General features: G+C 40.3%; 1 protein-coding gene across 6 annotated transcripts in view; it reads right to left on the bottom strand.

Annotated features, from left to right (window-relative positions):
- The window catches only part of LOC105468206 (leucine-rich repeat-containing protein 37A3-like), a 78,944-nt gene that overhangs the window by 15,516 nt on the left and 40,935 nt on the right, over window positions 1-22,493 (bottom strand). For 2 of the 6 annotated variants that reach the window (XM_071083294.1, XM_071083295.1), the window contains exons 4-13: window positions 21,634-21,705; window positions 20,881-20,961; window positions 18,040-18,111; window positions 17,401-17,475; window positions 15,343-15,461; window positions 11,633-13,422; window positions 10,938-11,042; window positions 8,007-8,101; window positions 2,103-2,166; window positions 556-640 (exon numbers count right to left, since the gene is read on the bottom strand). In XM_071083294.1, coding sequence (XP_070939395.1) covers window positions 8,048-8,101; window positions 10,938-11,042; window positions 11,633-13,422; window positions 15,343-15,461; window positions 17,401-17,475; window positions 18,040-18,111; window positions 20,881-20,961; window positions 21,634-21,705 — 2,368 coding nt within the window. In that variant the 3' untranslated portion in view covers window positions 556-640; window positions 2,103-2,166; window positions 8,007-8,047. Of the gene's footprint in view, window positions 1-549; window positions 641-2,102; window positions 2,167-7,618; window positions 8,102-10,937; window positions 11,043-11,632; window positions 13,423-15,342; window positions 15,462-17,400; window positions 17,476-18,039; window positions 18,112-20,880; window positions 20,962-21,633; window positions 21,706-22,493 lie in introns of those variants that run through there. The other 4 variants (XM_071083298.1, XM_071083297.1, XM_071083300.1 and 1 more) reach the window with 3 other exon arrangements.

The following is a 22,493-nucleotide window of genomic DNA, read 5'->3' as shown; positions in this document are numbered from 1 at the left end:
TGCTTTGTCTCCTAGGCTGGAGTGTAGTAGTGCAACCGAGGCTCACTGTAGCTTCAACCTCCCTGGCTCAAGCAATCCTCTTGCCTCAGCCTCCAAAGCAACTGGGACCACAGATGTGCTCCACCACAAACGGCTGAGTTTTAATGCTTGGTAGAGACGGGGTCTCTCTATGTTGCTCAGACTGGTCTCAAATTCCTGGGCTCAAGTGATCCTCCTGCCTCAGCCTCCCAAAGTGTTGGGAACACAGGTGACAGCTACCCTGCTTGGTACCCTAGGACAAATTTCAAACTCCTAAAAGACCCATGTTTTTATTCTACTTTTTTTTAAGGAGAAGCAGGAGAGGGTGGCTAGGGACTGGTGAGGGAGGGGAGAACTGAGGTGAGATTGCAGAGAAGTGGGTAGGACTTTTTACTAAATGTCAAAACCAAAATAACTATCAGAAGAGTCAAACTTTTACATAAACTATTTTTCAAAGGTAAAAATTTCTTAAAAATCAAAGAAATCCTAGGTGAGACGGCTCTTTGATGGTCTAGAGTGCTTAAAATGCGTTCTTACCTGGGCACTCTTGGATCATGCCATGTGCTCACACTAGTCTGCGTTTGTAAGAAATATAGCTGGTCTTGTTGCGTTGTCCTCTGTTCTGTAAAATTAAGAAACACTGATAACAAAAACATTCAGAATGTCCGGATCAAAGACAGTTGTATACCTTAAGATGATACACTAATAGGGAAAAAATCCAAATTACAAATCTATTTTATTTATTATCAGAAAGGGCTTTACACATCATTTGTTCTGTCTCTTGGAAACAATTTTATAAATGATGAGGGCTATGGGCCAGCTATCTAAAGGCAAACTCAACTTATCATGTGGCTCAAATACTGAATATGTTGCAATGGAAAACAAATCAAGATTGTCACAATACTAATAATTAAAAGATTTTAAATGATGTATAAAGGGCTCTGAGAAAGAGGCTGGTCAACATTTGGAAGATTTGAGGAGGAAATTCCAGAAACTTTCAGAGTTTGGAGATTGATAATGCTTCTTATGCCTAATTTTACATCAAAACTTATGTTTTCTCTTTGCTAGACAAAGGTGAATTCTCAAGGTTGCATGTGAGCTCAAAGAGAGGCAAAGCAGATAAGATACTGAGGAGACATTCTATGTCATAAACAGATAGAGACGGAAAAATAGCCAAGTTAGAAAGAAGACGACTAAAGGGCAAGCGTGCACACTGTAAAGAGCAAGCGTGCACACTGGGGAGAAAACAGTCAAGGACAAAATGAACTCAAAGCCCTTGGGAAGGCAGAGGAAAGGCCAGAGTGAAGAGAACAATCTATACAAGTGTTTCTTTATGGTGGGTTTTGTTTTGTCTTTTATAAAAAACGACAGAACCACTTTTCTTTAAATCTAATGAGAAACTTCAATACATAAAATAAGACTATTACTAATATTTATTAGTATAAATCTAATTTGTTTATAAACCTATAAAGTCAATAAATTTAAACTTTAAACTTTTAAAAATGATAAACATAAAATCATATTATTATAGAGGACAGCTATAATAATTTCAGCCTTGGTATCCACTTTATTTTTATGTTTTGGTTGTATAATTTTTTAAATTCAAATCACAGAAATATTATAAAAGTATAACCACTCCCACTCTAAAGAGCTTGCCTTATAATCTCCAAGAGAAATGGCAGGAGACAGTTTCTTCTCAGGTCTGAACATTGATAATCACAGTTAAAATTTACTGTGCCAGACAATGTGCCAGCATTTCACATGAGATTAAATATCCCTGATTTCTTGCAACAAACGTAGATGGTTGATGCTATTATTTTCCCCTATAGAGGATAAAACTGAGGCTCAAAGAGGTTAAAGAATGTGCTCAGTGTTACATGGCAAAGCCAGGATATGAACCTAGGTCTCTCTGTATCTCAAGCCTATAATTTAATCATAGTGCTAAAAGTTAACCTTTGAGTCACAGCACAGTTAATGGACAAATTTTTTCAAATTAAAGAGTTAAAATACATTTAAAAATAAAATTAGAATCATGCATTTGCGGAAGTGTTTTTAAAAGTATTCTTCAGTAAAATAAAACTTACATGTGGCAATTCCCGATGTTGGTCATTAGGTGTCAACATCAATCTAAAGTGGTTTATCTACAGTCTGTTAAGAGGACAAGGATGTAAGTAACCTTGGTGAGCTTTTGGCAAGCAAGGAGAGGAAGTCAAGTTCACAGTACATACAAGTAGTCACAAGTTGGTATTAATTTAGAAACTTCTGTATTCTATTAGTAGAAGACTCATGTTATCTTCCACATGAAACTCTATAATCTAGGAATTTATATAAGATTGTAATCATTTTATACAAACACAGAAGTGACTCAATCATTTACAACAGTCCACTCACATAATCCAAAATTATAGACAGTACAAATATATGAGCATCAGCAGAAATATGCCTTTGAAATTATTTCTAAATATATGTCTAAAAAATTACATCGTAAGTTGTACTTCAGATTACTGTTATCAGTGACAATACCACCTTACCTTTCTAGACAGTGCCTATTTACAAAATAGTCTCACTTCATCTCGTACGTATGCTTCTCACACTACCTTTGTTATAAACTAGTCATCTCACTTCATGATAAAAGAATACAAATGCTGAGGCTGAATGACTAGCACAAGGTCAAACTGTTGGCTGGGTAGTTATCTACCACTTCAAAGACTTTTTAAAGTTGGGAGGTTTTATATTTATTTTCATGCAGAATCCCTAAGCCCAGATTAATAACTTTTTTCAAAGTTATTATTTCCTCAGCAAGCTGAAATCAGTAAACCATGTTTTATTTTTTCTTTGCCGGTTGTCATACCATAGCCTTCTGGTAGGTATGGAAGAATATGTAAACTTGTCCTGCTCATGTAATGTCTATGTCGTTGTGACCTGACTCTCCTCTCTGCCAGCCTGGGATCTGAAGACTGTCCACATGTTGCACCGTTTGTTCCACTAACTGGAGTGTTCTCATCAACAAAGCAGCTAAGAGGTCTGTCTGCCAGGGCTAGAATATTCGGATGCCAGTCTATTGAAAATTAACAAGGAAAAGACCTTTTCAATTTAGATATCAAAAGTAAAGTTCTCTAGACAATGTATGTACTGTAGTAACAATCACTTATCATATCTGAAAACAGAATGACTAATACAAGTATAGTGACTTCAAGAACTCTGAGTAAAAGCAAACCTGAAGTCTCTAAGCACCAAAGAAACACAAATGAAAAGCACGTCATCGACTATGTATTTAAATGACTTTAATGACATTTGATATAAAATCCACATATATCTGTGGATGTGAGTACTGGCTTACAAAACACTGCCTGATCTAGCTATATTCTCTCAGACCTGACTTCCCACCATTCTCTCTCCCACTCTGCTTCTGCCACACTCATATTCTTCCTGTTCCTTCAACTTGCTGAGGTTATTCCACCTGAATGAGCAGTTGCTCTTCCTTCCACCTGGCATATTCTTTTCTCCTACTCTCTCTAGGCCTGGCTCTTTTTTGTCATTCACATCAGCTTATTGTTTCCTCCTAAGAGGTTCTTCACACCTCCCAATCTAAAAAAGTCACCCAGTCCTTTGACAACACATCACAAAAGGGAAGAAGACAGTTTGTCTCTTTAAGGAGCTTCCCGTCTACTTTTGCAGATCTTCCAAAATAAAAAATAATCAAGAGTTCATTCTTAAATTAACATGGTCGGGTGCAGTGGCTCACACCTGTAATCCCAATAGTTTGGGAGACAGAGGCGGGTGGATCACTTGAGGTCAGGAGTTTGGACCAGCCTGGCCAACATAGTGAAACCCCATCTCTACTAAAAATACAAAAATTAGCCGGGCATGGTGGCGGGTGCCTGTAATCCCAGCTACTTGGGAGGCTGAGGCATGAGAATTGCTTGAACCCTGGGGGCAAAGGTTGCAGTGAGCTGAGATCACACCACTTCACTCCAGTCTAGGCAATAGACTGGGACTCCATCTCAAAAAAAAAAAAAAAAAATTCCTTGGCAGTTTAATATTAGATAAATTCCTTGGCAGTTTAATACTAGAAATGCAACTTGGCAACGTGAGCTAAGCTTTTACCTGAGAGTCATAATGTAAACACAAAACTTTGTGATCCAATGAGTTAAGCAATTAGTTCTCAAAAAATACAAGTAGGTGCAGCTAATGAGAAGAATTTGGTATTTTATGCCTAGTGCCAGTCCTGCTCAAGACGGGGGAAATAGGGAAAACAAAACACTGCACAAGATGGCAAATTTTTTTCTCACTTAAAAGAGTGGGGAGAGGGGCATTCAGCTACTTAGACTATTTGCTTTCAGTTACTTCAAAAGCAACTCTTTGCAGTTTCCAAAAATTGTCTTGCATCCAAATGTCGTTATACAGTAAGTTCCATGAACTATACTTGACATTCTTCAAGATTTAGTTCAGAGATTCCTCTGCTTATCCATTTAATTCATTCAATCATTTATTTTATTTTCATTTTATTTTATACTTTTGAGACTGAGTCTTGCTCTGTCACCCAGGCTGGAGTGCAGTGGCGCAATCTCGGCTCACTGCCACCTTCACCTCCTGAGTTCAAGCAATTCTCATGCCTCAGCCTCCTGAGTAGCTGGGATTACAGGCTCCCACCAGCATGCCTGGCGAATTCTTGTAGTTTTAGTAGAGATGGGGTTTTGCCATGTTGGCCAGGCTGGTCTCGAACTCCTGACCTCAAGTGACCCGCCCACCTCAGCCTCCCAAAGTGCTGGGATTACAGGCGTGAGCCACCGCACCCGGCCCTGAATTTCCTTTTCAAAAATACAAAGTTTTCTCTTTTACATTATGACTCTCAGGTAAAAGCTTAGCTCACGTTGCCAAGTTGCATTTCTAGTATTAAACTGCCAAGGAATTTATCTAATATTAAACTGCCAAGGAATTTTTTTTTTTTTTTTGAGATGGCATCCCAGTCTATTGCCTAGACTGGAGTTCAGTGGCATGATCTTGGCTCACTGCAATCTCCACCTCCTGTGGTCAAGTGATTCTTGTGCCTCAGCCTCCTGAGTAGCTGAGATTACAGACGTGCACCACCACGCCTGGCTAATTTTTTTGTATTTTTAGTAGAGATGGGGTTTCACCATGTTGGCCAGGCTGGTCTCGAACTCCTGACCTCAGGTGATTCGCCTGCCTCTGCCTCCCAAAGTGCTGGGATTACAGGCGTGAGCCACCGTGCACGGCGGCTTACTTCAATCTAGTTAGGAAAACAGAACACATATGTGAAATGAAAAAATACAAGCACTAATTGTCAAATAAATGTATTCAATATACTTTGGTTGAGCACCAAGGGTGGCAAATGTGAATATGTGTATATGCCTCCACGGACCAGGTAAGGAAAGTCAACAAAGATGGCAAGATGAGGACCGTGGGCAATGGGAATGCCCCCCCCTTTTTTTTTTTTTCACGATAAGAGTCTCACTCTGTCGCCCAGGCTGGAGTGCAGTGGTGCAATCTCTACTCACTGCAACCTCCACCTCCCAAGCTCAAGTGATTCTCCTGCCTCACCCTCCCGAGCAGCTGGGATTACAAGCGCCCACCAGCATGCCTGGCTAATTTTTGTATTTTTAGTAGAGACGGGGTTTCACTACGTTGACCAGACTGGTCCCGAACTCCTGACCCCAAGTGACCTGACTGCCTCGGCCTCCCAATGTGCTAGGATTACAGGCGTGAGCCACTACTCCTGGCCCTTAGATGTGTCTTGTGCTTTGCGTGCAAGTGTGTGTTACTAATGGACTTCTTTTGTAAAATAATTTTATTATACAAGAAAATAATTAGTGTGTATGTATTTTTATATATATATATATATTTTTTTTTTTTAGCCAGCGTCTCCTCTCAGGATGGAGTTCAATGGCTCGATTCCAACTCATGGCAACCTCCACCTCCCGGGTCAAGTGATTCTCCTGTTTCAGCCTCCTGAGTAGCCGGGATTACAGGCACCTGTCACCATACCTGGCTAATTTTCATATTTTTAGTAGAGATGGGGTTTCACCATGTTGGGCAGGCTGGTCTTGAACTTGGCCCCCCAAAATGCTGGGATTACAGGCGTGAGCCACCACCTCAGGCCAAGTATATTCTTTTGATTTTAAAAATTAAAATATTGTAAAATTAAAACCCAAACTACAAAGAGATGTCACTTCTCATTCACCAGCATGGCTGTATTTGTTTAAAAAAAATAAAAAGTGTTGGGGAGGATTTGGGGAAACTGGAACCATTATATATTGTTAGCGAGAATGTAAAACCATGTAGCACTATGGAAAATGCTTTGGCAGTTACTCAAAAAGTTAAACTTAGAGCTACTACATGACCCAGTAATTCTCTTCATACATATATAGTCAGAAGAATTGCAAACAAATGGTCATACAGAAACACATGCACATATGTATACAGCAGCATTATTCTCAATGATCAAAAGGTGCAAACAACCTACATGTGCATTAACTGATGAATGGAGAACGCAAATGTGATTGATCCATACAACGGATGTATTCTTCAGCCTTGAAAGGAAGGAAATTCTGACGCGTTACAACATGGAGAACCCTTGAGGGCGTTATGCCAAGAGAAATAAGCCCGTCACCAAAGGAGAAATACTGTGTGATTCCACTCACGTGAGGTACTCAGAGTGGTCAGATTCATAGAAACAGAAAGTAGAAGGGCAGTTACCGTGGGCTGGGAGGAGAGAATGGGGAGTTAGTGTTTAAATAGGTCCAGAGTTTCAATTTGGGAAGATGAAAAAGTTCTGGAGATTTGTTGTACAACAATATGAATGTTCTTAACACCACTGAATTGTACACTTAAAAGTGGTTAGAGACAACCAGGTGTGGTAGCTGATGCCTGCAATCCCAGCACTTTGGGAGGCTGAGGTAGGAGGATCACTTGAGTCCAGGAGTTCAAGACCAGCCTGGGCAACATATCAAGACCCTTTCATTACAAAAAATACAAAAATTAGCCAGGCACGTTGGCATGTGCCTGTAGTTCAGCTACTTGAGAAGCTGAGGCAGGAGGATCACTTGAGCCCAGAAGGCAGAGGTTGCAGTGAGCTGAGATTGTACCACGGCACTCCAGCCTGGGTGACAGAGCCAAACTTTGTTTAAAAAATATATATATATTTATATATATATATATATATATATATAGTTTCACAGTGGCTTATTCCTGTAATCTCTACACTTTGGGAGTCCTTTAAGGCAGGAGGATGCCTTGAGCCCAGAAGTTTGAGGCTGCAGTGAGCTGTAATTATGCCATTGTACTTCAGCTTGGGAGACAGAAACAGACCTTGTCACAAAAATAGATTAATTAAGTAAATTTCTTTTATTTTCTTTCTTCTTCTTTTTTATTAAAGACAGGGTCTCACTCTTTCACCCTGTCACCCAGGTTGGGGTGCAACGGCTCAATCTCAGCTCACTGCATCCTCCACCTCCCAAGTTCAAGCGATACTCCCAACTCAGCCTACCAAGTAGCTAGGACTACAGGTGCCCACCACCATGCCTGGCTAATGTTTTTTGTTTGTGTATTTTTTGTAGAGATGAGGGTTTTGTCATGTTGCCCTTTTTTTTTTTTTTTTTTGTAGAGATGGGAGTTTTGTCATGTTGCCCTAACTCCTGGGCTCCAGCGATCCACCCACCTCAGCCTCCCAACGTGCTGGGATTATAGGTGTGAGCCATTGTACCCGGCCAATTTTTTCCTTTTACTGTATCTGTGGTTCCACAACTTCCTTTTTTCCCCTGTTCTCTATGGACCTTCTACTTCATTTGGACTCTGCTTAGATTGGCCTAGTTTTCTCTTTAATCAAATCTTCAGGAAGCAATTTATTACATTAAAAATGATCTAACAAGCTTTATTTTTATCATTGTTAAAAATCCTTGTTTTGAGTAACACAACCACAAAGTAAAGAATGTTATCATTGATTTAATCAGTAAAAAACAATACTTAACAATAAAATTTTTCAAACATGGCTCCAGGCCATCCAGACGACTTAGCTTGGGCTCAAGTTATCTTCCTTTGATGCCCTTCTCTTCTTCGAATGAATCTGTTTTGGAAGAAAACACAATTAAGATTATCCATCACAACAACCACTATCTCCAAATCTGTATTCATTCCTTTTATTCATTATAAGTCTCATCTACCTGATGAGATAACTTTTTTGAAGACAGGAATTGTATGCTGTTCAACAGAGCCTTGATTCTTCCACAGTTCAGTCATCCTTGCTATCTTGCGGGGGACTGGTTCTAGGATACCGCCCCCACACCATACCAGAATCTGTGGATGCTCAATCCCTTATATATAATGATGCAGTATTTGCATATAACTAACACACATCCCCCCAAATCCTTTATTCACTTACTTAGAGATAGGATCACCCTCTGTCGCTCAGGCTGGAGTGCAGTGTCACAATCACAGCTCACTGCAGCCTCAACCTCCTGCGCTCCAGTGATGTGCCCACCTCAGCCTCTTGAGTAGCTGGGACTACAGGTGCATACCACCACACCTGGCCAATTTTTTATTTTTATTTTTATTTTTAGTAAAGACAAGGTCTCACTATGCTGCCCAGGTTGGGCTCCCAAAGTGTTGGGATTACAAGTGTGAATCGCCATGCCTGGTCCCATGTACTTTAAGTCATCACTAATAAAATGTATCGATATTGTACAATGGTGAGAGTTGTTATACTTTCTATTTGTATTTTCGTTTCTTTTTTCAAGTATTCAGCCTCATCCAGTTGAATCTGAAGATGTCGACCTGCTGATGAAGAGGGCTGACTGTATCTAACTTAGGGTCTTGCGTGTAGCTGGCACTTAATACATTCTATTGACTGTTTTAGCTAACATTCAACGGACAATTCCTCATAAAAAAAAACTCTTAAAAGTAGGAGAAAAAAAAAGGAAACCCGAGTCCTTCCTCTAAAGTGGCTGGAAAACCAGCCTGGGGCAACATTAAAAACAATTTTTTTTTTAAATTAGCTGCCTGCCTGTAGTCCCAGCAACTCTGGAAGCTGAGGCAGGAGGATCCCTTAAGCCCAGGAGTTTGAGGTTACAGTTAGCTAGATCACACCATTGCTCTCCAGCCTGGGTGACAACAAGGCCCTGAGAAAGAAAAAAAAAAGAAAGGAAAGGAAAACGGAAAGGAAAGAATATAAGTATTGAAAAGGAAGAGACAAAACTATCATTATTTGTATATGAAATGATAAATGTTAGACAGCCAAAGAAGCCTAAGAGAATCAACTAAGATTTTAGTGGAAGTAATATGAGGATTCAGTACGATGGCTAGAAACAAAATCAAGAGAGCAGCACACAAATCTCAAATATTTTCAGATGTACCACCAATTAGAAAATGGAAGAAAGATCCCATTTACAATGGCAATGCAAATGTATGAAGTATTTAGGAACAGAAATACAAAGATCTTTTATGTAACAAAAGATGTGTAAGATCTACATGATGGAAACCCTAAAACTCTTTTGAAAGACATTAACAAGAAATGAACACATGACATGAGATAGCTCATTCCTAGAATGTTGTACAGATATCAATTCTCAAATTAATCTACAAATTTAATGTAATCCTATTAAAATCCCAAGATAGTTTTTGGTGGTGGCTGTTTTTGAGACAGGATCTCGCTCTGTTGCCCAGGCTAGAGTGCAGTGGTATGACCAGAGCTCACTGCATCCTCGACCTTCCGGACTCAAGCAATCCTCCCACTTCAGCCTCTCATATGGTGTCCAAGATATGGTGACAAATCTCACAAAGGGACTAGGCTCAGGAGGGCCAGAATAGTCAGGGAAGGTTTCAAGCATGAAGATGAACTTGAGTGGCTTTGGAGAGATTCATGGGACTCCCACAGGCAGAGTGAAATAAGGGCATTTTAGATGGACAAACGCACAGACAAAAGCAGAAATGCGGATGGTGTGACTGGGGTATGGTAAGGGGCTGCTCTGGCTGGAATGGAGGGCTGCCACAATAATGGAAATGGTAAATGAGACAAATAAGGTTGGACTGGTAGCATAGCGTCAAGGGTGCCAGCTTATTAAATCACTTCCAATATGCTAGCACTGGCCTGTTGGGAAAAGTAATACATCATGTAATCGAACAAAAGGCAAATAGAGGCAAGCTCCAGGAATGGGCACTGTGAACAGGACTTGCCCCAGAGTAGCCAGATGTAGGCTTTAGATATGTTGATGCAGGTTGAGCATCTCTGATCCGAGGGGGAATGTCTCACATGGTCTCCAAGAAATGGTGACACATCTCACAGAGGGCCTAGGCTCAGGAGGGCTCGAGTATGAGACATTCCCCCTCCCCTGAGAACTTAAAAATGTGGCCAACAATTTTTTTAAAAGATGGCTACCCTGTAGCGCTTTAACTGGACCTATTTAGACAATGCCTTACACACTGGAGAAGGATGATACTGTGTGAACCTAGTAAGTCTACAAGACAATACTTCTCTCTATTGGCTGTCTCCTTCCTCTCCAGGGTGACGACAACTCCGTGAGGTGGAGATTATATGTCTCTCATCATTTCAGCAACAAGGAAATAAATTAGTGGCAGAGTAAGGGTGACTTGGTGAGTACATCTAGTTGTTGACATCATTTTGGGAGGGAGAAATTTTGCTATTATATCAACTTAACTTCTTAAAATAATCTAGCGGGATTCACTTGTTTTCAATTCACAGAGCTCTCCTGGAAGTGAGGATCCTTTAAAAACCCTGGAATATACACTACAGTAAAAGAACAAAGCATATCTCAACCTTAAACAACTGAAGAAGAATGTCAAGTAGCAGCAGGTGGGAAAGCAGCTTTGGTTTTGAGTTTGTGAGCTCTGAATCCACACAAAGACAGGACTGCATTCTGAAAACCTGAATTAATTATTGTCCTTACCTCAATGAGGCAGAAAATTGTAATCAAAATAATCAGTGTTACAGTCACACATATTGCCAAGATGAGTTTGTTGTTATAGCCATATCCTGGAACTTCTTTTGTGAGCTGAAAAAAAAAGGAAAGATTAATTAAAAAAAAAAAACCAGAATGAAAACTAACTTTTCAAAACCCCAGTATTCCAGGTGAGTAGCTTACAGGTTCTTATTTATTTTTGTCTCAACAAAATAAAGACAAGATCTCACTGTCACCCAGGTTATAGTACACTGTTGTGATCACAGTTTACTACAGACTTGACCTCCCTAGGCTGAGGTGATCCTCCGACCTTAGCCTCCCAAGTAGCTGGGACAGGCATGTGTCACCATACCCAGCTAATTTTTGTATTTTTTATGGCAACAGGGTTTCATTATGTTGGCCAAGCTGGTCTGAAACTCCTGACCTCAAGTGATCCACCCACCTTGGCCTACCAAAGTGCTGGGATTACAGATGTGAGCTACCACCCCCGGCCTACAGTTCATCTTGTGCACTAATCTATTTCACTCTCCAAATAAGTCAAGTGGGAGATCACTGTCATGGCCAAAGTTACATGACCAAGACAAGCTATGGCCTGGGCGTCCCGGGTTCTCCTGTGTGGGCACTTTCCTGGCATATGCTAGATGATGGGAAATCTGGGTCTCATGTTTCTGTGTGGTCCTCACCTCACTCAACCTCTGCTCTTTCTGTTCACTCTGGGCTTCCATGCTCTCATTAATATAGTTCTCAGTTTTCCACTGTTCCGTATCCCATTCTGCCTTGGACGCCTTTACTTCCTGCTGCTCACTGAGAAGCTTCATCAGGAGGCCTGTCCTGGAGATGAGCTTGGCACAGGTCAGTTGCACACGGGTGTCAGAGCAGTCCGTCTTCAAGGTCCAGATAACATGAGAAATGAACCTTCTCACATCCTCGCTGGGGATGAGGGACCGTAGCTGCTCGGTTAGCTGAATTTCAAACTGATCACCTGGGGATGAGGACAACGGGTAATTGAAGCTTTTGGGCTCGGGGGACAGGTCAGTGCCCACGTTGTTGTATTCCCATTTTGTCTCAGTTTGTTTACCAGTTGGCCCTAAGTTGAATGCAGTCCCAGCGGAATCTGCCTCAGGAGGAGGATTGTAGGTTGTGTTTTCAGAGATGGTACCTTCTGGCATAGTAGTGTTTTCCATAAAAACGTTTTCTTCAAAGGCATTTCTTGCAGCTGTGTCTTTTACATTAGTGTTTTCTATAAAACGTTCTGAAGGAGCAAATACTTCCAGAAAAGGGTTTTGTTGAAGACTCAGGTCTCCTAAGGATGAAAAAGCCCCTTGTGAATTTATGAGGCTCTTCGCTGCAGACAACAGCGGCCTGTTTGCGAGCATCAGTCTATCGAGATAACCTTCCTTTCTCAACTTCCTAATCATTTTGGCCTTGGGTGTTCTGTGGGCCACACGGGAGCCAGTTTTATGAAAGCGGTAGTTTTTTCTGGAAGGTTTAGCAGCTTTCATTGTTTTAACTCTAGCCTTTGCATTTTCTAAAATGAAAATGGCGTGGGTTAAGTCTTTCGATCTGTCTCTGACCTCAGGTAGGGCTTTTGCAGGGGTGGAGGCAGAAGGCTCGCCCATGGAGAAGGGTTTCAGCACAGAGGAGACTGCCGCCTTACGCTCTTGGGTGAATGAAGGCTTGGTGTAGACGGTGTTTCCCACTAACTTCTCACGCCCCTGCTCTATATGAGGCTGTTCCAGCTCCCTTGAGACCGGGCTCCCGAGCCTTTTTTCTTGGGCAGCGCTCTCCACAAATGCCTGCGCACCCTCTTCCCTCCTGGTGCTCTGCTTTCCCACCTCTTTGAAGTGCCTTTTCTGGATGCTCCTTGGGCCCGTGAGGACTCTGTTCACTCTCTGCAGGTTGTTGCCTACACTTGGAATCTTTGCCAGGCTGTTTTCCTGTGGTTGGACAGTTTCTAATTTCTTTTCAAATAATTGGCGTTTAAATTTGTTACCTAGAAGGCTGGACTGCATAAGCATGGCAGTTTTTTCGTCCCTTTTAACTTCATTGATTTTTTCTTGTTTTTCCGCATCTAGTATCTTTTCTAGCAAATATAGCTTTCTCAATTTATTTTCATAAGTTGAGTTGTTGGATGCAGGTTGAAGAGAAGGGCTGTTTGTATTGTTTTTCAAAATACTCAGGGGCCTATCGCGATCTTGCATATTTGCAAAAAGCAGTTTAGTGAACGGTAACAATATTGATTCCGCATCTAGATTTCCTGCTGAGAAATAAGGCAAGATGTAACTTAGTGCACTGATAACTTCATTCTCGTCATTGGTGTCTAGCTGCTCACTCCCAAAGCCAGAGAAGTTGATGCCACTCCTGTCTGAGGGCACCTCCGGCTCAATAGTCAGCTCAGTGCTCGTGTGCTTCTTCCGGGCTTGTAACACCTTCATGAACGCTCCTTCTGGATTCCCTACAGACAGTTCTTCAGCTGTGAAAAAAGAAGAGACTGTTTTGATCATGAAAGATGATGGGACGGCATGCATCAGTCCACAGCTGTACTCCCCAGTCACACGGAGTAGGAATCAGCAAACATTCGAGTGCCATTCAGAGAGGAGAAACACACACCCAATCCTAAACCTATGAAACGGCAACAACAAGAGGAGGAAAAGACATCTTTTGAAAACATGGTCACCTACTTGGAACATTCCATAGTGTGACACAGAGTAACTCTGCTTAGGATTATTCCGTTGATCCCCAGGGGCCAGTTGCCCAGTGCTCAGTCAAAGCCCAAAGTGGAAGACAAGTGCTTCCCTGATGAGCTGGCTTCTCTGCAGACTGCTCCGTACCCTGTGCTGTCCTGCCTCACATGCAGAGAGAGAGCACAAGGCTCCCTTTCTCCTTGTCCTCAGTGTACCCGTGTTCTTGCTACCATCACAGCTGAATGCAATGGAAGGCGGTCCTCTGAGAGGAGCAGGGTGGAGATGCTAACTTGGAGAGCCCCTCCTATTGCTGATAGATTCTCATCTGGCACACGCTCCACCCACCCACCCCATTCTCTGCTCCCACATATCGCAGCCCCATCACAGAAGACGCGACATGGAAAAAACACTGTGTCCACCCTAGTTCTTTTCTTAAATGTGGGCAATGATCCAGGGTGTAGGTTAAGAGATTTTTAATTTGCCAGATGGTATGCCTATGTTGTTAAATATACAATGAATCTATGGTATGACAGCAGTTTCTGGATAAACATTACTTGAGGTCCCAAAATGCAGAAGGGAAAAAGCAACTTTTGTCAGATGCCTACTTTGCTTTCATTTCATCTCTAATATTCTGGATGGGGAACCATCCAAAGCTTCTGAATGCATGAAGGTCAAGTGTGTCCGTGTGCAGCTGGCTTTCTTTTCCAGAATTAAAAGTATTTTGGGTGGTGCTGAGGGTCAGAGGAAGAAGTAAAGATTGTGAGAAAGGAGAAACACGGGCTTGGGGAGAACCCAGAATTGGGACAGAAGACCTGGCACAAGGTACAGCACTTAGCACCTCTGATCTTGTTTTTCCTCATCGTAAAAGGAGATTACCAATGCTTTTCTGCCCACCTCCTGGGGAGAAGGGAATAGTTTAATTGGTTTAAAAAAAAATTCTGAAAAATAAGCAACATTGTCTTCATATAAGTAGCCAAGCATTATTAATTATCCACCCCATATTACTGGTAGATACCAGTTTTCAAGCTATCTGTACATGAGGGAAGTCACATTTTAGAAGTCATGAAGTTGGTGCTAATAAACCTAATCTACAGAAAAACTCTTGAAGCACTTGCGTATTTGTTCTGTGAATGGAAAGGTTTGAATTCAGAGCAAGTTCAGCGTTCGATGGTCTAAGCATGGAAAAGCCCTCCATTTCATTAGAAGAGCCAGGTAGCAATTTCTGGTTATGGAACCAGAAGCTCTCCGGCTTCAAATAAAACAGCATCACCTGTACTCTTATAAAATTGCATAAACAAAAACAAAACCAGATCTACATCTGTCCTAAAATGCAAAGAGTACTTGAGACCTCATGCATATAAAACCAGCTTACACAGTACATTGCACTATATGAAGAAATTATCACTGGGGGCAAAGCACCAAGCAGAGAGCACAGTACACAGTGTGTGGATGTTAATGTTATTCCCTAGTCTTCCCATTCCTTTCTCTTGGTCCTTTATGCAAAGGGAACAGTTCCATTATTAAATTTTGTAATAATAACTGAGAACCTAACTCCCAGCAAGGGAGGAGTTCACAAGTTGAGGGACTTTAAATCTGAATGAGTAAATCAATTATATCATTAGCTTAAATTTTTATCATCAATTAAAAATAAAAAATTTAAAAACAAATACTTAAAATAATATAACGATCACCAGGCAATTTGGACTCACGACAATGTATGGTGTTTGTCAGACATGCACTGTTGCAATGCAGCTTGACTGTCTTGCACACAGCCTCAATGCTGTTTTTAAATTGGCAGAGGCAGCAGGCCATACGGCTAGGTAAGATCCTACAGATGAAAACACAAAACAATAAATTAGTGGTAAAGCAGTTACTTGAGAAGGTAAAGAGGCAGGCCAACACTACCACAGGGCTGGGCAAAAAGGTGTTATTGAGGCCTGTGGACTGAACAGTTGGGTAGGAACTAGAAGGCCAATAGGAAGGAGGACAGAGGTGCCCAACCAAAGGGTAAGCATGGCAGTGAGTATGGTATGCCTAGAATAAAGGTGGTTGGGATTAGAATTGGGTGACACTGATCAGTAGTTTAATTCAGAAGTATTTCTTCCCAACTCCAAAGTCTCACTTTGGGCTGAACGTACACAGGAAGAAGGTAGACTTCTAAGAAGAGTCTGAATAAGCCCCCAATTCTGGAGGCCCTTTCTCAATTCCTGTTGGGAGTGAGAAATATTATAAATTACTCTGGGCATTAAAAATAGCTCAGTTTAACCTCGATTATGGGGTTAAAAAAATAATGGAGATAGCACTGGCCAAATCTGCACAATTTGAGGATTCAAAAGAGTAACAACAATAAGTTACAACATAATATATAAAAAATCCATGAAGACTGATATTAAAAACGAGGAGGAGTTGTTCTTTAATGAAATAATGCTAGCTAATAAATGTAGAAGGAATGACAGAATTTTTAAAAGTGTCACCTTGCAACCACCAATGTAATAAAAATTGATTCAGACAAGGATTATCACTGATGCACATTTGGGTGAAAAGACATCTGAGAACAGGATCTTCACTGATCTCAAAGTACCACCCCACACATTTTTTATTAATTACCAAAGGGAAAAATTATTTTTTATTTTTTTATGAGACAAGGTCTCATTCTGTCACCTAGGCTGAAGTACAGTGGCAAAATCATAGCTCACTGCAGCCTTGACCCCCCTGGACTCAACTGACCCTCCAAATTCAGCCCCCCAAGCAGATGGGACTATAGGCTTGCACCACCACCCCAGCTAATTAATTTTTAATTTTTATTTTTATTCATTTTTTTTATTTTTAGTAGAGACAGGGTTTCACCTTGTTGTTCAGGCTGGTCTAAAACTGGACTCAAGTGATCTGCCTGTCTCGGCCTTCCAAAGTGCTGGGATTACAAGTGTGAGCCACCACACCCAGCAAAATAACTACAATGGAGAGATCTGGAAGATCATCTTAAACAAGTGATCAGACTTAGCATTATGAGCCATCTGCAGTCACGAGGCAGGAAGGATACATCACCTATGCAGTATTCTTCCCAAAAATACTTAACTTGAATCTCATGCAAAAACAGACAAATCCAGATTGTGGGACAATTTACAAGACAACTATCTTTGACTCAAAAAATGCCAATGTCATGAAAGATCAAAAAAAGTAGAGGAATGTTTTAGATGAAAGGAAACGAAGACATGACATGCACTGCCTGATCTTCAATTGGATTCTGTACTATTCTTTCATCTTTCTGGCATGTTTGAATTTTTTTCAAAATGTAAATTTGGGCAAAAGAGATAACCAAGACAATTGATTAATTTGTTGTTATGGCTTATTGGGGGCAGTTTCAGAGAAATATAAACAATCTCTGTAACTGGAATAAATTCTCAAGGTTAATCTTAAGAAGTCAAACCCAAGAGGCTACATGCTACCTGATTTCATTTATAAGACATTCTGAAAAAGGCAAAAGTATAGGAACAGAAATCAGATTAGTAGTTACCGGGGGCTGATGGTGGGAGGAGGGGATTGCCTACAAAGGGACAGGAGGGGCCTTTTTGAGGTGACAGAAATGCTTTGTACTGGGAACGTGGTGGTGCTTATGTAACTATACATTTTCAAATGTATATACACTATACACTTATAAAGGGTGAATATTATGTGAAAATTATATCTCAATAAACCTGACTTAAGAAAATAAAACAAACCTAAAAAACCAACTAAGTAAATATAAATCTAAGAAAAAAATAACTTACAGTTTTTCCAATTCAACAGTCATCGTGAGAATGTTCTTAAGTGTTGCAAGTGGAACTTGCGTTGTTCCCATGTCTCTGAAGAAGAAAGCCGAAACATTCATGATATGAACTCCAATAAAAAATTCTGTACTTAAAAAGGTATTTCAAGGACATGTGATTACTTCAATTTTGGCTTCTCTATACAACAAGCCACCTCAAGAGTTTCTTTGCTGTTGAATTCCAGGGAGCTCTTATTAAAGAAATTTAAGTTGATTTGCGTCATCAAATTAATGATATTCAAGAGTAGAACTTACACCTTTTTTTTTTTACCATTATCTTCTCATTTTCATATTGCATTCACTTTCATTTTTAGAATAATGAACACCTATTCCTCTTTGCTTTCTTGGTTAAGTAATATTCCTCCATGTGTCTACATGTTCCAAATCTATACGGGCTCTTCAACACTGTTCTCTTTCCCTGCTGGCTGTCTTGACCATTACACATCCTTTCTTAATCTTTTTCTTTGCCAATAACTTTTTTCAATAACTCAGTTAAAATTTAAATTACGACATTTTCGCCTAAATGCAAAATACTTAATCTTTGATGACAAATTTAAAAAGCATAAATCATCTCATGACTCGAGAGTACTATAGTACTTACAAATATTTTAATGCCGGCAGTTCAAAGAGATATGGATCTTCAACAGCTGTCAGAGGATTGCGATTGAGAATTCTGAAAAATGCAATGAAATTAAAATTGCCTGCATTTTCAATGTGTGAAACTGGATAAAAAGTTTACATTCATATTTTGGTATGGAACTTATAGGTAAAAAAAAAAAAAAATTCTGTTTTTACCTAATAAATCACCATTAGACTTCGTAAAGCACTATTCCTTTGGGAACTACCTAGGTCTCTAGAAGATAAAGTAGAGGAGAGAAAGAGGTGAAGAAATAGAAAAAAAAAAAAAAACACACACACACACACACGAAAAGTGGATAGCAAAGAAAAAATATGCCACAGAACTTTTCAGGTCAAAAACCCTAGAAGTGACTATGTTGGTAGGAAGCCCTGACTCTGTAGGAAATACTATTTCTAGTGTCCTCCATAATTCAAGTTGCTCGTCCATAATTCAACTTGCTCTTTATTTTTTTTTCTTGTTTTTTGTTTTTGTTTTTTTTTTGAGATGGAGTATTGCTCTGTAGCCCAGGCTGGACAGCAATGGCTCCATCTCAGCTCACTGCAACCTCCACCTCCTAGGTTCAAGCAATTCTCCTGCCTCAGCCTCCTGAGTAGCTGGGATTACAGGTGCCCGCCACCACACTCAACTAATTTTTGTATTTTTAGTAAAGACGGGGTTTCATCATGTTGGACAGAATGGTCTTGACTCCTAACCTCAGGTGATCCACCCTCCTCGGCCTACCAATGTGTTAGGATTACAGGCATGAGCCACTGTACCTGACTGCTTGCCTTTTATCTTTATAAAGTTTTTCAAATTTATGGTTTAATTTGCACAGTTAAGGAAAAAAAATAAGACCAATTCTTTTGCTTTATAGCCAAAGAAAAAGGGATAAATCTAAGAGAAGGAACGGGTCAAAACCATACTCCCATCACATACTCCCACTTGTCTTCTTGTATGACATCACAGCCTTTGTTACACTGCATGTAATCACCTGTCTACTTGTCAGTCTCCTGGACTATCAGCTCCTTGTGGGCAGAGACCACATCTTATTGTCATTGTCATCCCTGTGCCTGGCATGATGTCTGAAATTTACTACGGATTTAATAAATGTTTATTGAATAAACAAATGACATTTTGTTTACATGTCAATAAAATGAATAAATTCATTTTGATATGAATTTTTATTGCAAAATGCGGGAATCTATTTTCTTTTTAATTCTTTAAAGTGAGCAAGAAAAAGAAAAGAAACAGGAAGAAATAAAAGAAAATCACCCTTTAGGTTAACCCAAGAATCATCACTGTACTTTTGCAGAAATTATAAAAATAGTAATTATTACAGTGAGTATCTATTAGGCTGCTACGTACTTGTGATCAGCATTTCACATTTCATCCTCACAATAATCTTAGGTGGTAGATATTATTATTGCCCTATTTTATAAATGAGGAAACTGAGGCACAGAGAGGTTACACAACTTGTCCTAGGTCACTAAGCTATTAAGAAGCAAATCTGTAATCTGAACTCATGTGCTTAATCTGTATGAAGAAAAAGGGTTTACTTTAACCTTACGGTTTTAAAAACTTTTCTTTTCTTTCTTTCTTTCTCTCTCTCTTTTTCTGTCTTTCTCTTTCTTCATTTCCCTCCCTCCTTCCCTTCCCTCCCTCCGCCCCTCCCTCCCTCCCTCCCTCCCTCCCGTCCTCCCTTCCTTCTTTCTTTTGAGTTAAAGTTTCCATTTACTGTCTGGGCCTGGTGGCTCATGCCTGTAATCCCAGCACTTTGGGAGGCCGAGGTGGGCAGATCATCTGAGGTCAGGAGTTCCAGACCAGCCTGACCAACATGGTAAAATCCCATCTCTGCCAGAGTCTTGCTCTGTCACCCAGGCTTAAGTGCAATGGCATGACCTTGGCTCACTGCAACCTCCACCTCCTGGGTTCAAGTGATTCTCCTGCCTCAGTCTCCTGAGTACTGGGATTACATGTGGCCGCCACCATGCCCAGTTAATTTTTGTATTTTTAGTAGAGACGGGGTTTCACCATGATGGTCAGGCTGGTCTTGAACTCTTGCCTTCAAGTGATCCACCCACCTCAGCCTTCAGAAGTGGTGGAATTACAGGCATCAGTCACCGCTCCCGGCCACCAGATTCTTATGAGGGCCTCACAGTATATAAAGTGCTTAGTAAAGGTGGTGAGTTTAAGCCATTTGTATTGATGCTACCTAAATACTCTTGGTGGAGGGACCTAATGAGCCTGTTCTCTGGTGGAGGGCATAAGCCACCACACCCGGCCCTACACTTTGGATTTAACTTTGATTCCTGCTCATATGCAGAGTTTTTAACTGCTTAAATGTCTGCAACATTTAGCTGCAAGGAAGGAAGCTTACACAAAGCCCTCCAGGGAGCAAAAAACTGCACCACTATGCCCAGCTAATTTTTTTGTATTTTTAGTAGGGATGGGGATTCACTATGTTGGCCAGGCTGGTGTTGAATTCCTGACCTCAGGCGATCCGCCCGCCTCGGCTCCCAAAGCTCTGGGATTACAGGCCTGAGCCACCCCGCCCAGCAACAAGGCTAATTTGAGGGTCACTTCTTTGATGCCTTTTCTTGACCATGCCATAGGTCAGAACTAGGAGAAGCAGAGCAAGTCATATATAAACTATGTAAGTCTCTAGGCCTCTTTGTATCTTAGTTTCCCCATTTGAGAAAAACAAATGGATCTTAAGACACACTTTTCAGAGTTCATAATGGGCTTATACCCAGCTAACCAATAATTGTATGAGTTTTTATACAATATAGTTGGTTACTTGTATTCATCTTCTATTTCACTTACAACTTGTGTAAAAACTGCATTCCGTGCCAGGCCTGAAATGTTCCAAAGCTCAGTTCTGTGAGTAAATTGCAACCAAGATTTCTACAAAAAAAGGCATAAGCCAAAGGAAAAAAAAATTATTTCAGAACATTTATCATTTGCTGTGATTCTAATTTACATAGGATGGAACATAACCTCAATCCTTCCTGTATGCACTAAGGAAATCTCACTGTGGAAGATACTGGCTTATGATTTATACTTTAGCATTGCACATGTGGTGCATTAGCTACAAAACAGTGAATGCTCAGTAAATACCTGTGTGAAGTGATCTTTAGTTCTCTAGAACAGGATTTCACAACTTCAGTACCATCAACATTTTGGACTCTATAACTTTCCCATGGGGGTCTGTGTTATACTTTGGAGGATGTTTAGTCTTATACTTTGGAGGATGTTTAGCAGCATCTCTGACCTCTGCCCACCAGATGCCAGGAGCACACCCACAGTTTTGTCAACCAAAACTGTCTCTGGACATTACCAAATGCCACCTGAGTACAAAATCACATCAGCTGAGAACCACTGCTCTCTGATGATTCACTAAGATCTGTGTAATAATTCTCACAAGAATCCTTGCTAGAGACAAAAAGGATTTGCTCTATAATTTTAGTACCTTTCTACTGGTCAAATTTTAATCATATTTCAAAATGAATAGTAAAGAGGTTTATAATTAAGTTTTATAAAAATTCCAAATGTAATAAAGTTACATTTGTAACTTACATAAACTGCAAAAATGGTAGTGGTTCAAATGTACGTCTTTCAATAGACTGTATTTTATTGCAGGATAAATCTCTAGGAAAAATAAAAGGAAAATATTGCCTTGGTAAGTTATTAGATGTAGATTAGTATGAATAACAGCAAGAGTTTAGAATAACATTGAATACACATTTTTCATCTCAACTCTAAACGTCTGGACTTGTATTTGAACTTTCCAGAGCCCCTAACCCTGCCCATACCTCTCCTAGAGTCTCACCTTCATAGTTTTAATAAATAAAATATACAACTTAATAGACTTTGGAATGAATTTTTCCTGAGAGCAGTAGACTTGATTAGATGCCCTTTTGTCATCTCATCAAATCCTAGACTATAAGCTCAAAGTTTTTATCTCTATATACAGTTTCTAATATTAAAATGAATAGCCTCACATTTATACACCTTCCTAGTTTAGGTCTGTTTTCCTAAGCCAGTTCAGTATCAGAAGAAATAAAAGACATCCTTTCACATCATTTGAAAGGAAGTTACCCCTTTACTTAATACATAACTTTGAACTAATTCAAATCATATTAATTTCTATCATATTAACAGAAATTCATTTTTGGTTTTATATTGCTTTATTTATTTATTTTTTTTTTTTTGAGACGGAGTCTCGCTCTGTCGCCCAGGCTGGAGTGCAGTGGCCCGATCTCAGCTCACTGCAAGCTCCGCCTCCCGGGTTCACGCCATTCTCCTGCCTCAGCCTCCCAGTTTTATATTGCTTTAATAATTCATGAAAGCAATTTTGTCAGTTATACAGTGATGGGGCCTGTCCCTCCCTCTTTTTTTTTTTTTTTTTTTTTCCCAGACGGAGTCTCACTCAGTCG

The sequence above is a fragment of the Macaca nemestrina genome, chromosome 17 (assembly GCF_043159975.1).
Source record: "Macaca nemestrina isolate mMacNem1 chromosome 17, mMacNem.hap1, whole genome shotgun sequence".
NCBI classification, from domain to species: Eukaryota; Metazoa; Chordata; class Mammalia; order Primates; family Cercopithecidae; genus Macaca; species Macaca nemestrina.
This window is presented reverse-complemented; position numbering and strand designations above follow the sequence as displayed.